At 37.8% G+C, this 16,540-nt stretch overlaps 1 protein-coding gene across 2 annotated transcripts in view; it reads right to left on the reverse strand.

The window, feature by feature from the left end:
• Positions 1 to 16,540, reverse strand: part of LOC136866616 (esterase FE4) — a 301,969-nt gene that overhangs the window by 136,776 nt on the left and 148,653 nt on the right. Inside the window, exons 10-11 of one of the 2 annotated variants that reach the window (XM_068226595.1) lie at positions 14,385 to 14,502; positions 9,778 to 10,065 (exon numbers count right to left, since the gene is read on the reverse strand). The exons of the other annotated variant lie outside the window; for it this stretch is intronic. Of the exons in view, the coding sequence (XP_068082696.1) occupies positions 9,897 to 10,065; positions 14,385 to 14,502 (287 nt within the window). The 3' untranslated portion in view covers positions 9,778 to 9,896. Of the gene's footprint in view, positions 1 to 9,777; positions 10,066 to 14,384; positions 14,503 to 16,540 lie in introns of those variants that run through there. 2 annotated transcript variants of the gene reach the window in all.

The raw sequence follows: 16,540 nt of genomic DNA on the forward strand, positions 1-16,540 counted from the left end.
ATCTTGTTTCCTCTTAAACCACGCATATTTTACTATTTTCTTCCACGTATTTCAGCTTTTAATGACCTAATAATAATAATAATAATAATAATAATAATAATAATAATAATAATAATAATAATAACGTTAAGTGCTTTAGTCCCACTAACTACTTGTACTGTTTTCTGAGACGCTGAGTTGCCCGAATTTAGTCCCGCACGAGTTCTTTTTATGTACCAGACAATCTGCCGACACGAGGCTGACCTACAGTATTTGAGCACCTTCAAATACCACCGGACTGGGCCAGGTTCGAACCTGTAAAGTTGGAGTCAAAAGGCCTGCACCTCAACCGCCTGAGCCACTCAGCCCGGAAGGAGGCACGAAATGTAGGTACGTTTAATTTATTTAGTTGTATAACATGTCCAATATTCCTTTGAAACTAAACGTTCGATGTGTTTCGATAATTCAATTCCGATGCTACTCATATGGGCATCCCATGACTGCTTTCGTTGGCCTAAGGACCTGCCATCTTTCTTCTACCTTTAAGCAATGCACAACGGGGATCTACTGTATTTCACGTCCCGGTGCGCCTATCCCAACCAATAATTATATCACACGCTCGTACAGGTCCCGCACCGATTCAGGTTTTCAGGTCATTTCCATACTCACTAGACCACGGGGCTGATGACCACACATATCCCAATCCCTTAAAGGACATAACAGCAAATGAACCAGTATTAACGCTGAGAATTCGGTACATCTCCAGGGTCCGAAACCGATGACCAGGGTTGTCTGAAGCCCCTAAGACGGAAACTGAATACTGACAACTACGAAACCAGTCTGGCGAGAATGTAACGTAACAAGGCATACGCTACTGTAGTAGCTACTTTCAGCTGTTATCGTAGCTCTGTTGCTCTTAAACATAAAACCAGTTTGACAAGTATGTTACGTAACATCTCGTGCATTGCATAGGTAGCGTTCAGTGTTGCACGTAAACATAAACAGAAACCAGTTTGGCACGCATGGCGCGTGACTCGCCTGTTCTCAAAGGGAAGCTATTCATTCACAAGAACAAGGCATACTACCTATTCTAAAAACATCGTATCTCTTTGCTCTCGAAAATAACTTCCGAGAATTATTAAAAGTTTGATATATAGTGGTTCGTCACATCGTTCTCTATTGCTAGAAGAAATATCTGCAGGTATACACCTAACACCCTGTATAGTTCAATAATTAAAAACATTCAGTGATGTCCCAAACATCACAAATTGTCAAACATTTTAATGTGTCTTTCCAGTTTTAATATTTATTACTGATATATTAATGCTAATTTGTTATTAGCTGATGATGTCCCTTAGGGGACGAAACATGTCCTAGATATTAATAAATTATATATTGTATTGAATAGGCGGACCGCTCAATTATAATATTTAAGTTTATCTTGAATATTCATTGATTGATTTATTTACATCACACATATGTTGAAGTACAGAAAGCCAACCTCCTGAGCACCTGCCACATTGTGAGAAAGTTCCTAGGAACGACTTTTCCTCTGACTTACTCATGAAGTTCCAGACCCCAGTTCCAGTAATACTGAAGAACAGATTCCCGAAACAGGGATATAACAAGTTGTTTGAAGTTGTTTGTATTTATTGTATAAATATATATGTTGTAATTATTTCTGTTGTCACCGAGCCTTCCTAAATTGATATAATAATAATAATAATAATAATAATAATAATAATAATAATAATAATAATAATAATAATAATCTGCTGTAATAATTTGTATATATCTGTTTAGTTTCATAATCAAGAGGGGGACTCCTTGCTTAGGCCGAATCAGTCCATTATGTTACCGACATAAGCCGAGCCTTCCTAAATGGATAAAACATCAATAATAATAATAATAATAATAATGTTACTGCAACATAAAAAAATGTTGAGTTTTTGTTTTGGTTATATTATTAATTAAATAATAGTGGTCTCGGTCTCTTGTATTCTTTAAGGATATGTTGTAAGGAAAAAAATTACTGTTTAAATTAGAGTGGAAGGATTAGTAAGCTTGCATAAATCGAGACGTCTTAGCTTTATTATCACAGAATACTATTGAATATATCTCAGGATTTGTGGTAAAGATGTCAGTTCTCTACAATGCGATACTTGTAAGGAAGCAGCTGTACAAAAAGAAAATCCTTATCCATTCGTTTCATTGAAGAATACGGGTAATCTCTATGTTCCTAGGAAATATGTTGATCATGTGTGAAAACTAATTGAGATCTATTGTAGAGAGAATACATGTAATGTTTTAAGCTCAGTCATGAAAGGGAATATACCTAATGAAGCCAGACCTCATTTGTATGAAAAAAATTGTTTTCAAGGTTAAGCTCACATGCTTTAGATCTAAAGCCAATGAACACGCATGTTTATCGCGTTATTACCATAATTTCATCACTGTTCTTGAAAATACGTGTGAATCATACTGTAAGAGAGTTGAATGGAAACAGTTCTGACCATAGATCAGTCTTAAGAGGATGGCGATTTTTAAGCACTTTTAAATTGATATACCAATGTTTCTTTTTTTTAAACAGTAAAATAAAGGAGCCAATAAGTCTAATTAATCAGTATGATTGTTATTATCTCGATGTGCTTTTAATTATTTTAATTTTCTTCTGTGCAATATTCCACTTTCGGCTACTACTTTACATTAATGGATCGGGATAGTTGTGATAGTACATATATCACACACCCGAATTATATGTAGAAGGTAGAGATATTATTGTCAGTATTCGATTTATTATTATCATTATTATTATTATTATTATTATTATTATTTCATTTGTATACTTTGCCATTTATATTGGTAAGCTGGAAGATATCCACATATGTAGGTATGAGTAATTTGTTTTGCATGAGTGGGAAAACATTGCTTTAATAACTCTGGTAATTTGAATGAGTCATATGGCTACCCCAGTGTCTGTTGTGATGTACTTGTGTCGGGAAATTCATGAGTCATGTATATATCCCAGCCTGATGAGATGAGCTTGTTGTTGTATTAGGAAAGTTTGGTGATTCATGTAAAACTCCCGAGTGTTTGTTTATCTCTTGGGAGAAAGGAGAAGTTCAGGGCTTGGTCTTGACAAGAGGTTCACTCATGATTGGTGGGCAAGCACCAATCAAGACGTCTCATCTGAGAGGAGGGGGATGTTGATGTCTACAAAGGTTGATGATACGGCGGCAACCGGGGACATTGTAAGGAACATTGTAAGGGTGATTGTAGAGGTGCTTGTAAAGGAACGAGAAGGAAGATAACTACAACTACAACTACAACTGAGGTACTGTACGGGAAGGAAGTGGTGCTGATACACGGTACTGGAGTGACACGGCTGCAATGGACTGGACTTCAAACGTTCGTGGAGCGTAGTCTAGTTACGTTCGTGGAAAGTGGCTGATTGTGGAGAGTGCTTGCGCATTAAGTATTGTAGCACTTGTGGCGGCCTAGCATTATATGTTGGTGAAAGCTATCTCAGACTTTCCATAAATTTATGTTGAGGATCGACAGACGTGTGTATATATCTTTACAACAAGTGTTAAAATATGTGAACACAGTAGTACAAGGTACAGTATCTGTGTGATGTGATAACTGCCGATTATGAGAATCGGTAAGTCGAATTGATAGAGACAGTGAAGGGTATTTATCTTCATACATGTACATTGTTCATCGGACTATTTACAAATGGTAACTTAGTTCTCGCTTTCGTTTTCCCACGAGTTTCATTATTATTGTTGTTGTTGTAAATATGGAGTCTTCCAGCAATATTTTATGTGTGCATTATATGTATAATGTTGTATGTTGATGAGGTGCTCATGCACGGAATTTGTTCAGAATATAGTTAGCTATTTTAGAATCAGTGTTATTGATAAACCTAGGTGCAGTTCCTACCTAATTAGTCGTTTTCAGGAGGTTAGGTAAGGCCTGCAGCAGATGTACCAGTACGCAGCATTATGTACACGCCCTGGGATATAAATTTTATCATGCTCTTATCTAAATTCGAGGGATCCATTCTGGTGAACTCTGGCGCCCATACTACGGACATTTCGGTTAATTATTCTTATTAATTTTATTAAGTTTTTGAGTAATTTTATTTATATATTTTTATTCATGATTTTATTTATTATTATCATCAAAATAAGTTACAATTGGCTTCCCAACGTGTGGCTGAATGATTGGTACATCTGTTAGGCTTATAAGCGTAGGTGCACTTGTCAGGTGTGGTTGGAATTCTGCGAACTATGTCAGTGAAGTGTTTTATATGTTTCATGTGTATTTTGGAGTATGAAGAAATGTTGTAGCGAGTCCAGTATTATAAAATTGAGAAGTAGAGAGGTTTTTAAAGTTGCTGGTACTAAGAATCAGGAGAAGAGAAGGCAAAAGAATTCCACCACATTGAGTTTATCTAGTTTAAGTAAGAGTAGCAAAATGGCTGATAGTGGGAAGGATCTATTGGCAACGATGGGTGAGGAACCGAGTAACCCGTCTCAAACTCAGCACGTAGGGGTTGTTAAAGAAACGGTTCAAGGGGAGGCTTTAACTTTTAGTATGATTAAATCGCTATTTAATGAAATGTCCAGTAAGATTGATAATAATAATAATGTTGAACTGTCCAGTAAAATCGATAATAATAATAATGTTGAATTGTCCAGTAAAATCGATAATAATAATGTTGAATTGTCCAGTAAAATCGATAATAATAATGTTGAGTTGTCTAGCAAGATTGATAGTCAGAGTAAAGAGTTGAAGAGTGAATTGAGTTTTTTAAGCAATGAAATATACAGTATTAATAGTGAATTAAATTCAGTTAGTACGGAACTGTCTAGTAAGATTGAGAATCAGAGTAAGGAATTAAATTTAGTGAGTGCTGAATTGTCTAGCAAAATTGATAGTTTAAGCAGTGCTGTGAATGGCAGAATAGATAAATTAAACCAGAAGTTTGACCATCAAAGCAGGGAAATTCAGGAAGTCAATAATAAGGTAGAAGCTCAATGCTTGGAATTGACTGAGAAAATTGAATGTCGATTTAATGTAGTTAGGAAGGAATTTGTGGAAAACAGCAGGGAATGTGATAAGAGAATAAAAATAGTGGAAGATAAAGTCGAAGAAATAGATAGAATTAAATCCAATCAGAACGTTTTAGCGAAGCGTATAGATGAAAAGAATGAGAAATTGGAGAAAGACCTTAAGTCGGTAAAAGATGACCTCAAGTCAATAGAAGGAAATGCCAGAATGGTAGTGGAAGAAGGAATTAAATCATGTCATGTGAAGTTAAGACAGGAGATCAGTCAAATCCAAGTAGGTAGCAGTATATGTAATAGGTACGTATCTTGTACGAAGGACTCTGAATTACCCAAGTTTAATGGTCGGCAGTTTAATCCGATGGAATTCTTGAAAACGGTGGAGAAACGGTTTTCCAAGAATCTTGACGATGGTTTGATTGATTGGAGTATGGTTGATGAGCTGTTGGATGTTGCATTTGTTGGAGAAGCGAGATCTTGGTTTCAAGTTTACAGACAGGGTATTTCGAGTTTGGAGGAATTTAGGGAGAAATTTAGTTCTAAATTTTGGAGTGAAGCTTTTCAGGGAAGGGAAAGAGATCGCGTGCTATTTGGCAAATATAGACCTCAGGAAGGTGTATCTATGACGGAGTATTTCTTGGCGCATGTTCTGATCAGCCAGAATATTGAAGGTCTAGCATCGGAGAGAGATACAGTCCGCCAGATGTTGAGGCATTTTCCTGAGAAGGTCGGATTAGCTGCATGTATGCAGAATATTGTTACGATCAAGGAATTAGAGCAGCTGTTAGAGAGGTTTGATGCTTTGGAAGGGCAGGGGAGGACTAGGCAAAGTGAAGGTAGGAATTGCGGGGATAATGGGAGCCAAGGTAATCAGGTAGCAGGAGATAGGAATAATCAGAATTTCAGTCATTCTAGGCAAGGGAATCAGGGTGGTAATTCCGGGAGGGGAAACAGACACTCTAACCGAGGAGGTAATCACCAGGAATATTATGGCAGAAGACCTAATCAAGGGGAATCAGAAAGTAGGGGGCGTACGGATCAAAGACCTACAGATCAAGTGCAGAGACATGCTAACAGTGAACAAGCTACGTCAAGTAATTTAAACCGGAATCGGACTTCTTAGTTGGGTCAGATAGGCAGTCCGATACCGAAATTCCTATTCACGTGATGAAACAGGTAAGTTACGAGGTAGACGTGAAAGAGGAATTATTATATGACCATGTGTTTTGTGTTCAGGGAGATTTTGAGAATAGGGGGCGTGATGAAGGTAAGAAAGCTGTGTCGGATGACTTACTTTGTGCTAGTGGTGATGGTAATAGCGGTGTTGCGATCGATAATCTTGTGGAAGTTTCTGAAATTGAAGGTGAAGTTTTTTGTGAAGTTGATAAAGGTTGTTTTGTGAGTGAAGAGTGTTCACGGAGTTCACATCATGAGGATGTTTTTGTTGATTTAAGTGTACGTGAGGAGAGTAAAGTTAGGTCCATTATGTGTGAAAATGGTGACTTTGAGATTAATGAAACTTCTGATAAGAGAGTCGAAAGTAGCAGTGTTGTTGGCATGAAAGTGGTGCAAGTAGGAGCTGATATGGAAGGTGATGAAGATGGATTAATTGTTGGGTCATTAAGTAGTAATGACAGCAATTTCAAAGTGTATTATGGTAAGAATTTCAATAATAGTGTGAGCGTGTTTGAGAATGGAAGTGTGCGTGAGATGAAAGAAAGTCTATCCAAGCGAGTGTGTAATGTTTTATTTAATGCTGAGAGTTGTGTGAATGATTTGAATGACGTGCTGAGTGATAGCGATGTGGAATGTGTGAAAAAGTATGTGATCTGTTTGCTTGCATTAATTATGGTTTTGTGGAAGAGTAAACGTAGTGAGATTCCCGCGCATTTCAGAAAGAGGGATTTCTTTTTTATGAATGTTCCGAATGAAAGTTTGTATAATTCTTGTGTGACCAAATGGGATGAATGTTTGTGTGTGAGATAGATTGTATTAGAGATGTGTTCGGATTTTATTACGGTACGCATTCCTCGCTTATCGATGCTGATGTTAAGTTTATGTACAGTTTTTTCATTGTATCAGGGTCCATATACTGTGGACAGTAGAATAGGCAAGTGTGCTTATCAGCTTCTAACTTCTGACGACTAAGTCATTGGGACATTTAATATCTATAGCCTTCGCAGATATAAGAGATAGGATCTGCACCTTGGATGTATATATTATCAATTTTAATGTATGTGTACAGTAGCAAGAAGGGATTGTGTTCAATGGTATGTGAAACAATCAGAGTTGTGTGTATATAGCCATATTATTATTATTATTATTATTATTATTATTATTATTATTATTATTATTATTATTATTATTATTATTATTATTATTATTGTCTGGACAAATTGTATTTCGTGTGTGCGAATACAATGCAGTAGACGCAATGTATATATCATTATTACAGTAAATTATGTGTTTAGTTATGTCATTATAAGGTTATGTATGAAGTTCTGTTTCATGGTGAATCATAATATGTGATATCATCGATTCACCAAGGGGGCGTTATGTGATAGTACATATATCACACCCCCGAATTATATGTAGAAGGTAGAGATATTATTGTCAGTATTCGATTTATTATTATTATTATTATTATTATTATTATTATTATTATTTCATTTGTATACTTTGCCATTTATATTGGTAAGCTGGAAGATATCCACATATGTAGGTATGAGTAATTTGTTTTGCATGAGTGGGAAAACATTGCTTTAATAACTCTGGTAATTTGAATGCGTCATATGGCTACCCCAGTGTCTGTTGTGATGTACTTGTGTCGGGAAATTCATGAGTCATGTATATATCCCAGCCTGATGAGATGAGCTTGTTGTTGTATTAGGAAAGTTTGGTGATTCATGTAAAACTCCCGAGTGTTTGTTTATCTCTTGGGAGAAAGGAGAAGTTCAGGGCTTGGTCTTGACAAGAGGTTCACTCATGATTGGTGGGCAAGCACCAATCAAGACGTCTCATCTGAGAGGAGGGGGATGTTGATGTCTACAAAGGTTGATGATACGGCGGCAACCGGGGACATTGTAAGGAACATTGTAAGGGTGATTGTAGAGGTGCTTGTAAAGGAACGAGAAGGAAGATAACTACAACTACAACTACAACTGAGGTACTGTACGGGAAGGAAGTGGTGCTGATACACGGTACTGGAGTGACACGGCTGCAATGGACTGGACTTCAAACGTTCGTGGAGCGTAGTCTAGTTACGTTCGTGGAAAGTGGCTGATTGTGGAGAGTGCTTGCGCATTAAGTATTGTAGCACTTGTGGCGGCCTAGCATTATATGTTGGTGAAAGCTATCTCAGACTTTCCATAAATTTATGTTGAGGATCGACAGACGTGTGTATATATCTTTACAACAAGTGTTAAAATATGTGAACACAGTAGTACAAGGTACAGTATCTGTGTGATGTGATAACTGCCGATTATGAGAATCGGTAAGTCGAATTGATAGAGACAGTGAAGGGTATTTATCTTCATACATGTACATTGTTCATCGGACTATTTACAAATGGTAACTTAGTTCTCGCTTTCGTTTTCCCACGAGTTTCATTATTATTGTTGTTGTTGTAAATATGGAGTCTTCCAGCAATATTTTATGTGTGCATTATATGTATAATGTTGTATGTTGATGAGGTGCTCATGCACGGAATTTGTTCAGAATATAGTTAGCTATTTTAGAATCAGTGTTATTGATAAACCTAGGTGCAGTTCCTACCTAATTAGTCGTTTTCAGGAGGTTAGGTAAGGCCTGCAGCAGATGTACCAGTACGCAGCATTATGTACACGCCCTGGGATATAAATTTTATCATGCTCTTATCTAAATTCGAGGGATCCATTCTGGTGAACTCTGGCGCCCATACTACGGACATTTCGGTTAATTATGCTTATTAATTTTATTAAGTTTTTGAGTAATTTTATTTATATATTTTTATTCATGATTTTATTTATTATTATCATCAAAATAAGTTACATAGTGCAGTGACGTAAGATGACGCCGGCCGCTCGCTCCCGGCTTCAGAATCCTACTGCTCATTGCCAGTCTATATCTACATGTCCGTGGCTAGCTGTAACCTATTAGGATCAGCAGCAGAGAATTGGAAATGATGCTTCACACTGCTGCAAACCTTCCCTGTGTGTCAAACCACAAACATTCGAGCAAGATCAAACCCACCCGTTGCTCCAAGGACATGTTGACAGTATACTTGCCACCATGAGAATGAAATATTACAACTAAGACTTGATTAACTGAGAATATCTGTGAAGTTTGCCTGTTGGTGGAAGAGTACGACTTTTGGTTTCTGTGCGAAGCACAGTTATTTATATCAAAGTCTACACTCAGAACAATTTTTGTGTATATTCCTGATGTTTGATACAATAAATGACATGCAGTAGCAACTATGTCAGTTCTTCAACTGATCGGAGTGTCCAACACAATATTTAAAAGAATTTCAAATCCTTGCCTAAATATTCTCATTTGTCGCTGTGCGGTCCTCCTTCGCGGTCATCACAACATTTACATTCAATAGGTTTACATGTGTTCTATCGAGGTTAGATACATATTCCTAGAATCCAATATGAAAATAATACTTTCTTTTCCAACATATAAAGGTTGATTTAAAAGTCACCTGGTAGGAAGAATGAACTGTCTGAAAATTCATATCGAAATGTTTAGTAAATTTAAGTATATATTTTTTTCTGTATTATATTTCTGCATACATGAATTTTATTTTGTGGATTAATATTCCTTATTAATTACAGTACAAGGACCACGTATTTTCATCCAATGCTATTTTGACGGAGGGTTGTGGTAGAGCTGTTCCCAAAATTTCATATACTTCTCTCGATAATGTTGCTTGACCGACAATGTCTTGTCTATCTTCATGTAGTAGGCGGTGTCAGTCTTGTACGCTGGCCACTCGGGAAACTCAGAGCTGCTTAGACCTAACGTCGGATGCCTGCAACATACACGTACAGTCGCTCAAACAAAATGATCGCATCGTATTCCTCGTATTTTATATTTTATCAGACTTCATTTTAATTATTAACAAAATAATTCACCTCTCATGTAGATACAAACCTGTGAATATCAACTACAAACATTATATATAGGTCAAATTTACTTATTTATTTATTTATTTGTTTATTTGTTTATTTATTTATTTGTTTATTTATTCATTCATTCATTTATTTATTTATTTATTTATTTATTTATTTATTTATTTATTTATTTATTTATTTACTTATTTATTTATTTATTTATCATATGGCTTTTAGTGCGGGGACGCCGAGTGTTAGGCGGCGAGAAATAACCTGACACCCTCAGGGAGCCAACGGCTTCGGGCGGATGAGCTCCTTGAGGAAGGGCGGTGGTCCCTCAGTGGAGGAAATGCCACTGGAATCCACTGAAAACCTAATGTCGGGCAGTAGCGCCATCAGTATCGACTTGATGCACAGAGCAATTCATGCTCGAGATGGGTCAAGAGTGGAGAGCCTCAAGCGTCACCAGAATGACTGGATTTTTGGTTGTGGTACTGCGGTGTGGAAGAGAGAGGGACCTCACTGCACTATTATTCCCATGAACACTATCATGATAGCTGCTTTAAATGGATCTAATTCGTCATGCCACCCGGCTGACAACAGGCGCTTTTGCGGTTCCTGTCTGCAAAGAGTGAAATGTGCTACTGGGCATGTGCATGTAGGCAGCCAGGCTGCATATGCGAAATTTGAGTATGGTTCATCGGCTAGAGGGCTGAATATTACGATAGTCACGACGCCTCAGTCATGAGGCAAAACGAAGAAGAAGAAGAGGAAGAAGAAGAATTTAGTGTCGGGAGTGTCCGAGGACATGTTCGGCTCGCCAGGGGCTGGTCTTTCTAATACACGTGCATGGGATACCTTCACGTCTGGATGAATGATTATGATAATGATGTAAGGAGAGGATGAAACCCGGTGCCGGCACGTAGCCTACTCTTGTCGAATAAGACCAATGAATCTTGTTCCCATCTGACGGACGAATCACTATCAACACCGCCATATGTCCTCGCTGCATATGAACGCTATGGAGTAGTTTGGAATTGAATCCAGGCTTTTGGGACACGATATAGTGATTATACATTCTATATCACGACCTCTCCTACCCAGCCGGCGAACGTCCGATGTCGAAACTTTTTCCACCAACAGGACACGAACCGACTAATCACAGTGTCAGACCATCATACTCGATGCATTAAATATAATGGCCACCAAGCGATCTAATAGGTTCAATTGTTTGTGATAAAAGTGTACATGTATGCTATAAATTTAATTTTTGTTCCGTATTGAAGCGCAATCATAAGAAATAAATTAATATTGTTTTATATTTACGTTTAATAATAAACAAGTCTACCAAATTAAAAATATATTTAAAAACAGCCTTCAAAACTTGTAACAGAAACACAGCTATTTTACACAATACCAATTCTATTAATCATAGCAATAAGTTCACCAAGTCAGGTGTTTATAGACTCAATTGTAATAATTGTAACGCATCTTATGTCAGTCAGACAGGTAGGAGCTTCCATACAAGATAATTAGAGCATGTTAACGCCCTGAAATATAACAGATTTTCGGCCATGGGACAGCACATGGGTGATACTAACCAAAAGTTCACTAATATCAACCAAGACATGAAAATTCTCAAAGTTATACAAAAAAGATCCCTGCTCAGTATTACGGAAAAATCGTTTTATCGATTTGGAACAGTTTTTCAACCCTAACTTCAATCTAAATAAAATTTCATAGAAATCAAACATTTTATTTGACATTTTAATTCCTATCTTTAGTAATCATGTCTCAGTTAAAAATAATTCTTTCTTTTATAATCTCTTTAAATTCCACGTTCAGCAGCAGTCTTTCTTTCCGCATCCTTAAGCCCTACATTAGGCACCCCTTCTCTCCTTCTCCCTCCCCTCCCCTCCCCCTACCGCATTTTTAACACCTTCCCTTCATCTCCGTATCTACTCATTTGTTTAGACTGCTTGCTTCCTACAACAAGTCAGTGTTTGTTCCCTATCCTCTCCTCTCTTTACATGGCCTGCCTGCTTCCTCCAGCAAGTCAGTGCTTGTTCTACATGAGATATTAGAGGTGAGTCTCATAAATCATTTTTCTCCTTTTAAATTTATTTTCTGTATGTTTATTCATTCCTAATTCTGGTTATCATTTCCAGATTTACTTTTCCTGAGGTCCAAAGTCAACTTAAAGACATCATATTGTCACAAGAAGATCATAACCATATTTTTCTCGTTATATGTATTTTAATGTTACCTATAATTATTCCTGCAACACTATCTGTGTCTGTTATACATATGTTTTAGTTATCACATAATCTGTTTAATTTTTATTTGGCTGAAGATGGCCACAAAGTGGCTGAAACTAGTCCCAACACTGATGTAATATCATTTGCTTCTTTATTTCTTATAAAAGTGTACCTGCGAGGAACTCTCACAATGCCAATCGCTCATTCCTTTCTTGAGTGACTGTGCATCGTTGGCCTTGATTATTACATGAAAATCAACTTTAATGTCAAGTAAGTAATGCGTAGTCTCATGAAGTATATCACGTGTCGTGATGGGCTCATAATATGTGTGATAGGCCGTCTGCACATAAATCACTACTGCTAGCGGTAAACGGGACGACGTATCTAGGTTCCAAAACGGGGATAATTCCAGGGCGAAGTGCGACACTATTTCTGAAAGAGCGCAGTTCGTGAACTGTTCGCGTGCTGATGTGAATAAAGTGAATCATGAGTGGATAGCGGCATCATTGCAAGTAACTGAAGTGGAAACTGCAGGGCACCTGTTCGTGCTATTGGTGTAAGAGGGGAATTTCGGCTTGCGACGCACGCTACAGTGGATCAGCTCATCGTTAAAACAAACCTGGGGCTAACAGATATGTTTAAAAGGACAGTTCACCAAATCCTGCCACGTATAATGCTCCATTGGAAATGAATGGTTACTGTACCCTTGCTATTGAAGGTGCTTCGGCGAAAAAGGCTTCAAAATTCACAGCAGTATCGGCATCTTTATTGATTGGCGAAGGTTTGCTTCCAGCTATGAGTCCCGTTATCAGCCCAGACAGTTCAGGCGCTGGCCTTCTGGCTCCAACTTGGCAGGTTCGATCCTGGCTCAGTATGGTGGTACTTGAAGGTGCTCAAATACGTCAGTCTCGTTCGGTAGAACTCCTACGGGAATAAACTCCGGAACCTACGCGTCTCAAAACTCCATAAAACTGGGACGAAACCACACAATATTTCCGATCTAAAAAAATTAGGAAAGAGACCTGGATGAAGAAAGTAGTTCTTTTCGTACTTCACCATTGACGCGTCTTATACATAGTTGTCAAGAATCAAGATTTTTTCTTTGAGCACTAAAACCGAATATGCATGGATGTCATCGCATAATGGTAATAAAATGATTACATTATCTCAAAATGTGAGCGTAATATTTCTTCAAGTACTGACTCGGCGAGTATTCATCAATATAAAGTATTTTCTAATAATGCTTTATGATTATGATGCTTCTTGGTTAAAGGGGCCTAACATCTAGGTCATCGGCGCTTTTTCTAATAATAGGTTGCTGAGAGTCTGAGCGTAGAGGATGATTAGATGTTGAAACAGCGGTCTGTACATCCTATCCAATTAAACTGAAAATGACCATCTGGAGGACTTCTTCATGTTTATATAACTATACAACACTTCTGTGTGAAACGGCCATTGTATGGAAGTGAATTCGTTAGTAGAGTAGGAAAAAAATTAATGAATGACTGAAAGAAAGAAAGAAAGAAAAAGGAGAAGTCTGCATAGAAATGCCGATGATGAGATGAATAGATCAGGTCAAAAATGAAGAGACCATGAATCGAGTTGGTGAGAGGATAATGATTTTCCTAAATTTAACCGGAAGAAGGGATACATTGATAGCACACATTTTGAGACACCCGAGACTTGTTAGCTTTTGAAGGGAGTATAAGGGAAATAAGGACAGGGTTAGACCAAAGCTTGAATATGACAGAGCAGAGTATATGTAGGATGCAGTAGCTCCGCAGAAATGAAAAGGCCTGAACAAAACTGATGGAGAGCAGCATCAAACTAATCGATAAGCGGATGACTCGACGACGAGCATGACAACAACAATACAGCTGGTTTCTTTCATTACTGAAATACTGAGGATTAATTGGCTTGGCGTCATACATTCAATCTGTATTACTTGTACTAACAGAATTCCTTCAAAACCTACTTACCCAGTCCTGGCAAAATTTGTCCACATCTTGACCATTTCGTAAACTACCATAGCAGACGTCGGATCAACTGCCACACCAAAATCAAAGATATAGCCTAATTCATCAGCATGTGCCACTCCTGTGGGAACAGAAAAGAAGCACTGTAAAATAATTACGTTTAACAGAAACGAAATATTCGAATTATCGAATCTATAGTGTTTTAAAATAGGATGATGATATGAACTCAGAGTGAAATACAGACGGAAATGCAAAAATACAGATGGTGTTCCGTGTAACGGACACGCCATAACTCAAGACACGCAATAGTCAATTACCGATATGCGGAGATTTCGATTAGCAATGTATAAAAACTTTTCCTTTGATTTTTGAGTCTGCAAGCTCCTGTGAATCAACTTAAGCATCTTCATAATCATATATTTGCTACCAGAACTGCAACTTCTTCTGCTCATACGTCCATTACCTGTAAATCAATAAACAATGAGGGTATCAATCGTCTCCTAAGTCATTATCAGTGTCATTACCCTCCGTGATCGAGTCTATGATCCTTCTAACCAATCAACTCTTTTCCATTCGTCTCACATGACTCAAAGTCGAGCGATAACCAGAGCTTCAGAAAATTTGGCCTCTATCTCTTCATCACGAGAATCTTCTCGCCATTTTATACTTACTTGTAGTGATGGGCAGTCCGAGACGAAGTTTTGAAATTTCTTGAGATTTCTCGAGACTAGCGTAGGCACTATTTCTCGCGAGAAATTCCGAGAGATCTCGAGAGCGGTGCCCCGCATTGTGTGGCGTACTTGAGAGATGGGATAAATACACTGAAGGGAGGAAGAACATTGGAAAAAGCAAGAGGGAACTTTGGCTAAGTCTGATGTTCATACCCCACAAATCAGAAATTGCACTAATTGTTTTCTCCTTAGCAATTATCATTGAACAGAAAGAATAATAGTAAACATACGGTATTATTCTCGATGTTATTAATATAAATCACGCCAGGTTTACTTAAATGTATACATGTTAATGAAGAATCCTCTTACGATATCTGGAAAAGTTAGAGGTGCAGTGCCGCAGCTGGAAGAACTCCCGGGCTAACACGATCCGAGCTACATAACATACAGCGGTGAGCAAGACAGTCCATGTCGAGATATTCTCTGTATCGTGCGTTATCTGTCTTCTCATTGAGAAATTAAAGCTTGTGTTGTGGATTGTATAAGTATAGGTTTTTATTTCATAATAGTGCTGTGTAGCGTAGTGGAGTGCTGTGCAGTGTGACCTTGTTTCATTTATAGTATACATGTTCTTTTTCTTTTTTTTTTTTTGCTTGTCTCTTTACGTCGCACCGATACAGGTAGGTCTTATGGCGACGATGGGACAAGGAAGAGCTAGGAGTGGGAAGGAAGCGGCCTTGGCCTTAATTAAGGTACAGCCCCAGCATTTGCCTGGTCTGAAAATGGGAAACCACGGAAAACCATCTTCAGGGTTGCTGACAGTGGGGTTCGAACCTACTATCTCCCGAATTCTAGATACTGGCAGTATGCATATTTAGCGTAATTATAAATCTGTAATAATTCTTACGCAATGGCTGAGCCTGTGCCTTCTATAATTAAGCACAGGAAGGGAAAACCACCGACCAATGGTGAAAAGAAATGCGCTTTGAATATATTTACTAAGTTTCGCGAAGACTACCTAGAGCGTACTCTTGATGAAGTAACAACTTTAGCTGCAAGTGATTCAGGTATTTCTAAGGCCAGCATCTATTGTGCAAGTAGTGAGGTAAATACTAGTGGAAAGGTGGTGACACCACAAAAAAACTCGAAAAGTGAAACAACTTGACTGAAAAGTACGACAATTTCACAAAGGATTGCATTCGTAAAAAAATTCACGAATTCTTTTTTAATATGAAATTCCCACACTGAACGAAATTTTTTCTTCAGTGAATAGGAACGATGATTTGCCTATTTTCTCTCGCTCAACGCTGCGTAGGCTTCTAAAAATAATTAAGTTCGTTGTACGAAATCGCCAGTGGGCATTAATTGAGGACGAAGTAGTGTTGTGGAGGCGCAAGTATTGACGGCAAATAAGGAAGTTTCGCGAGGATTCTAGGCCTATTTACTATATTGACGAGACGTGGGTAAATGCAGGTCACACTACGTCAA

Source organism: Anabrus simplex, chromosome 1 (genome assembly GCF_040414725.1).
Source record: "Anabrus simplex isolate iqAnaSimp1 chromosome 1, ASM4041472v1, whole genome shotgun sequence".
NCBI classification, from domain to species: domain Eukaryota; kingdom Metazoa; phylum Arthropoda; class Insecta; order Orthoptera; family Tettigoniidae; genus Anabrus; species Anabrus simplex.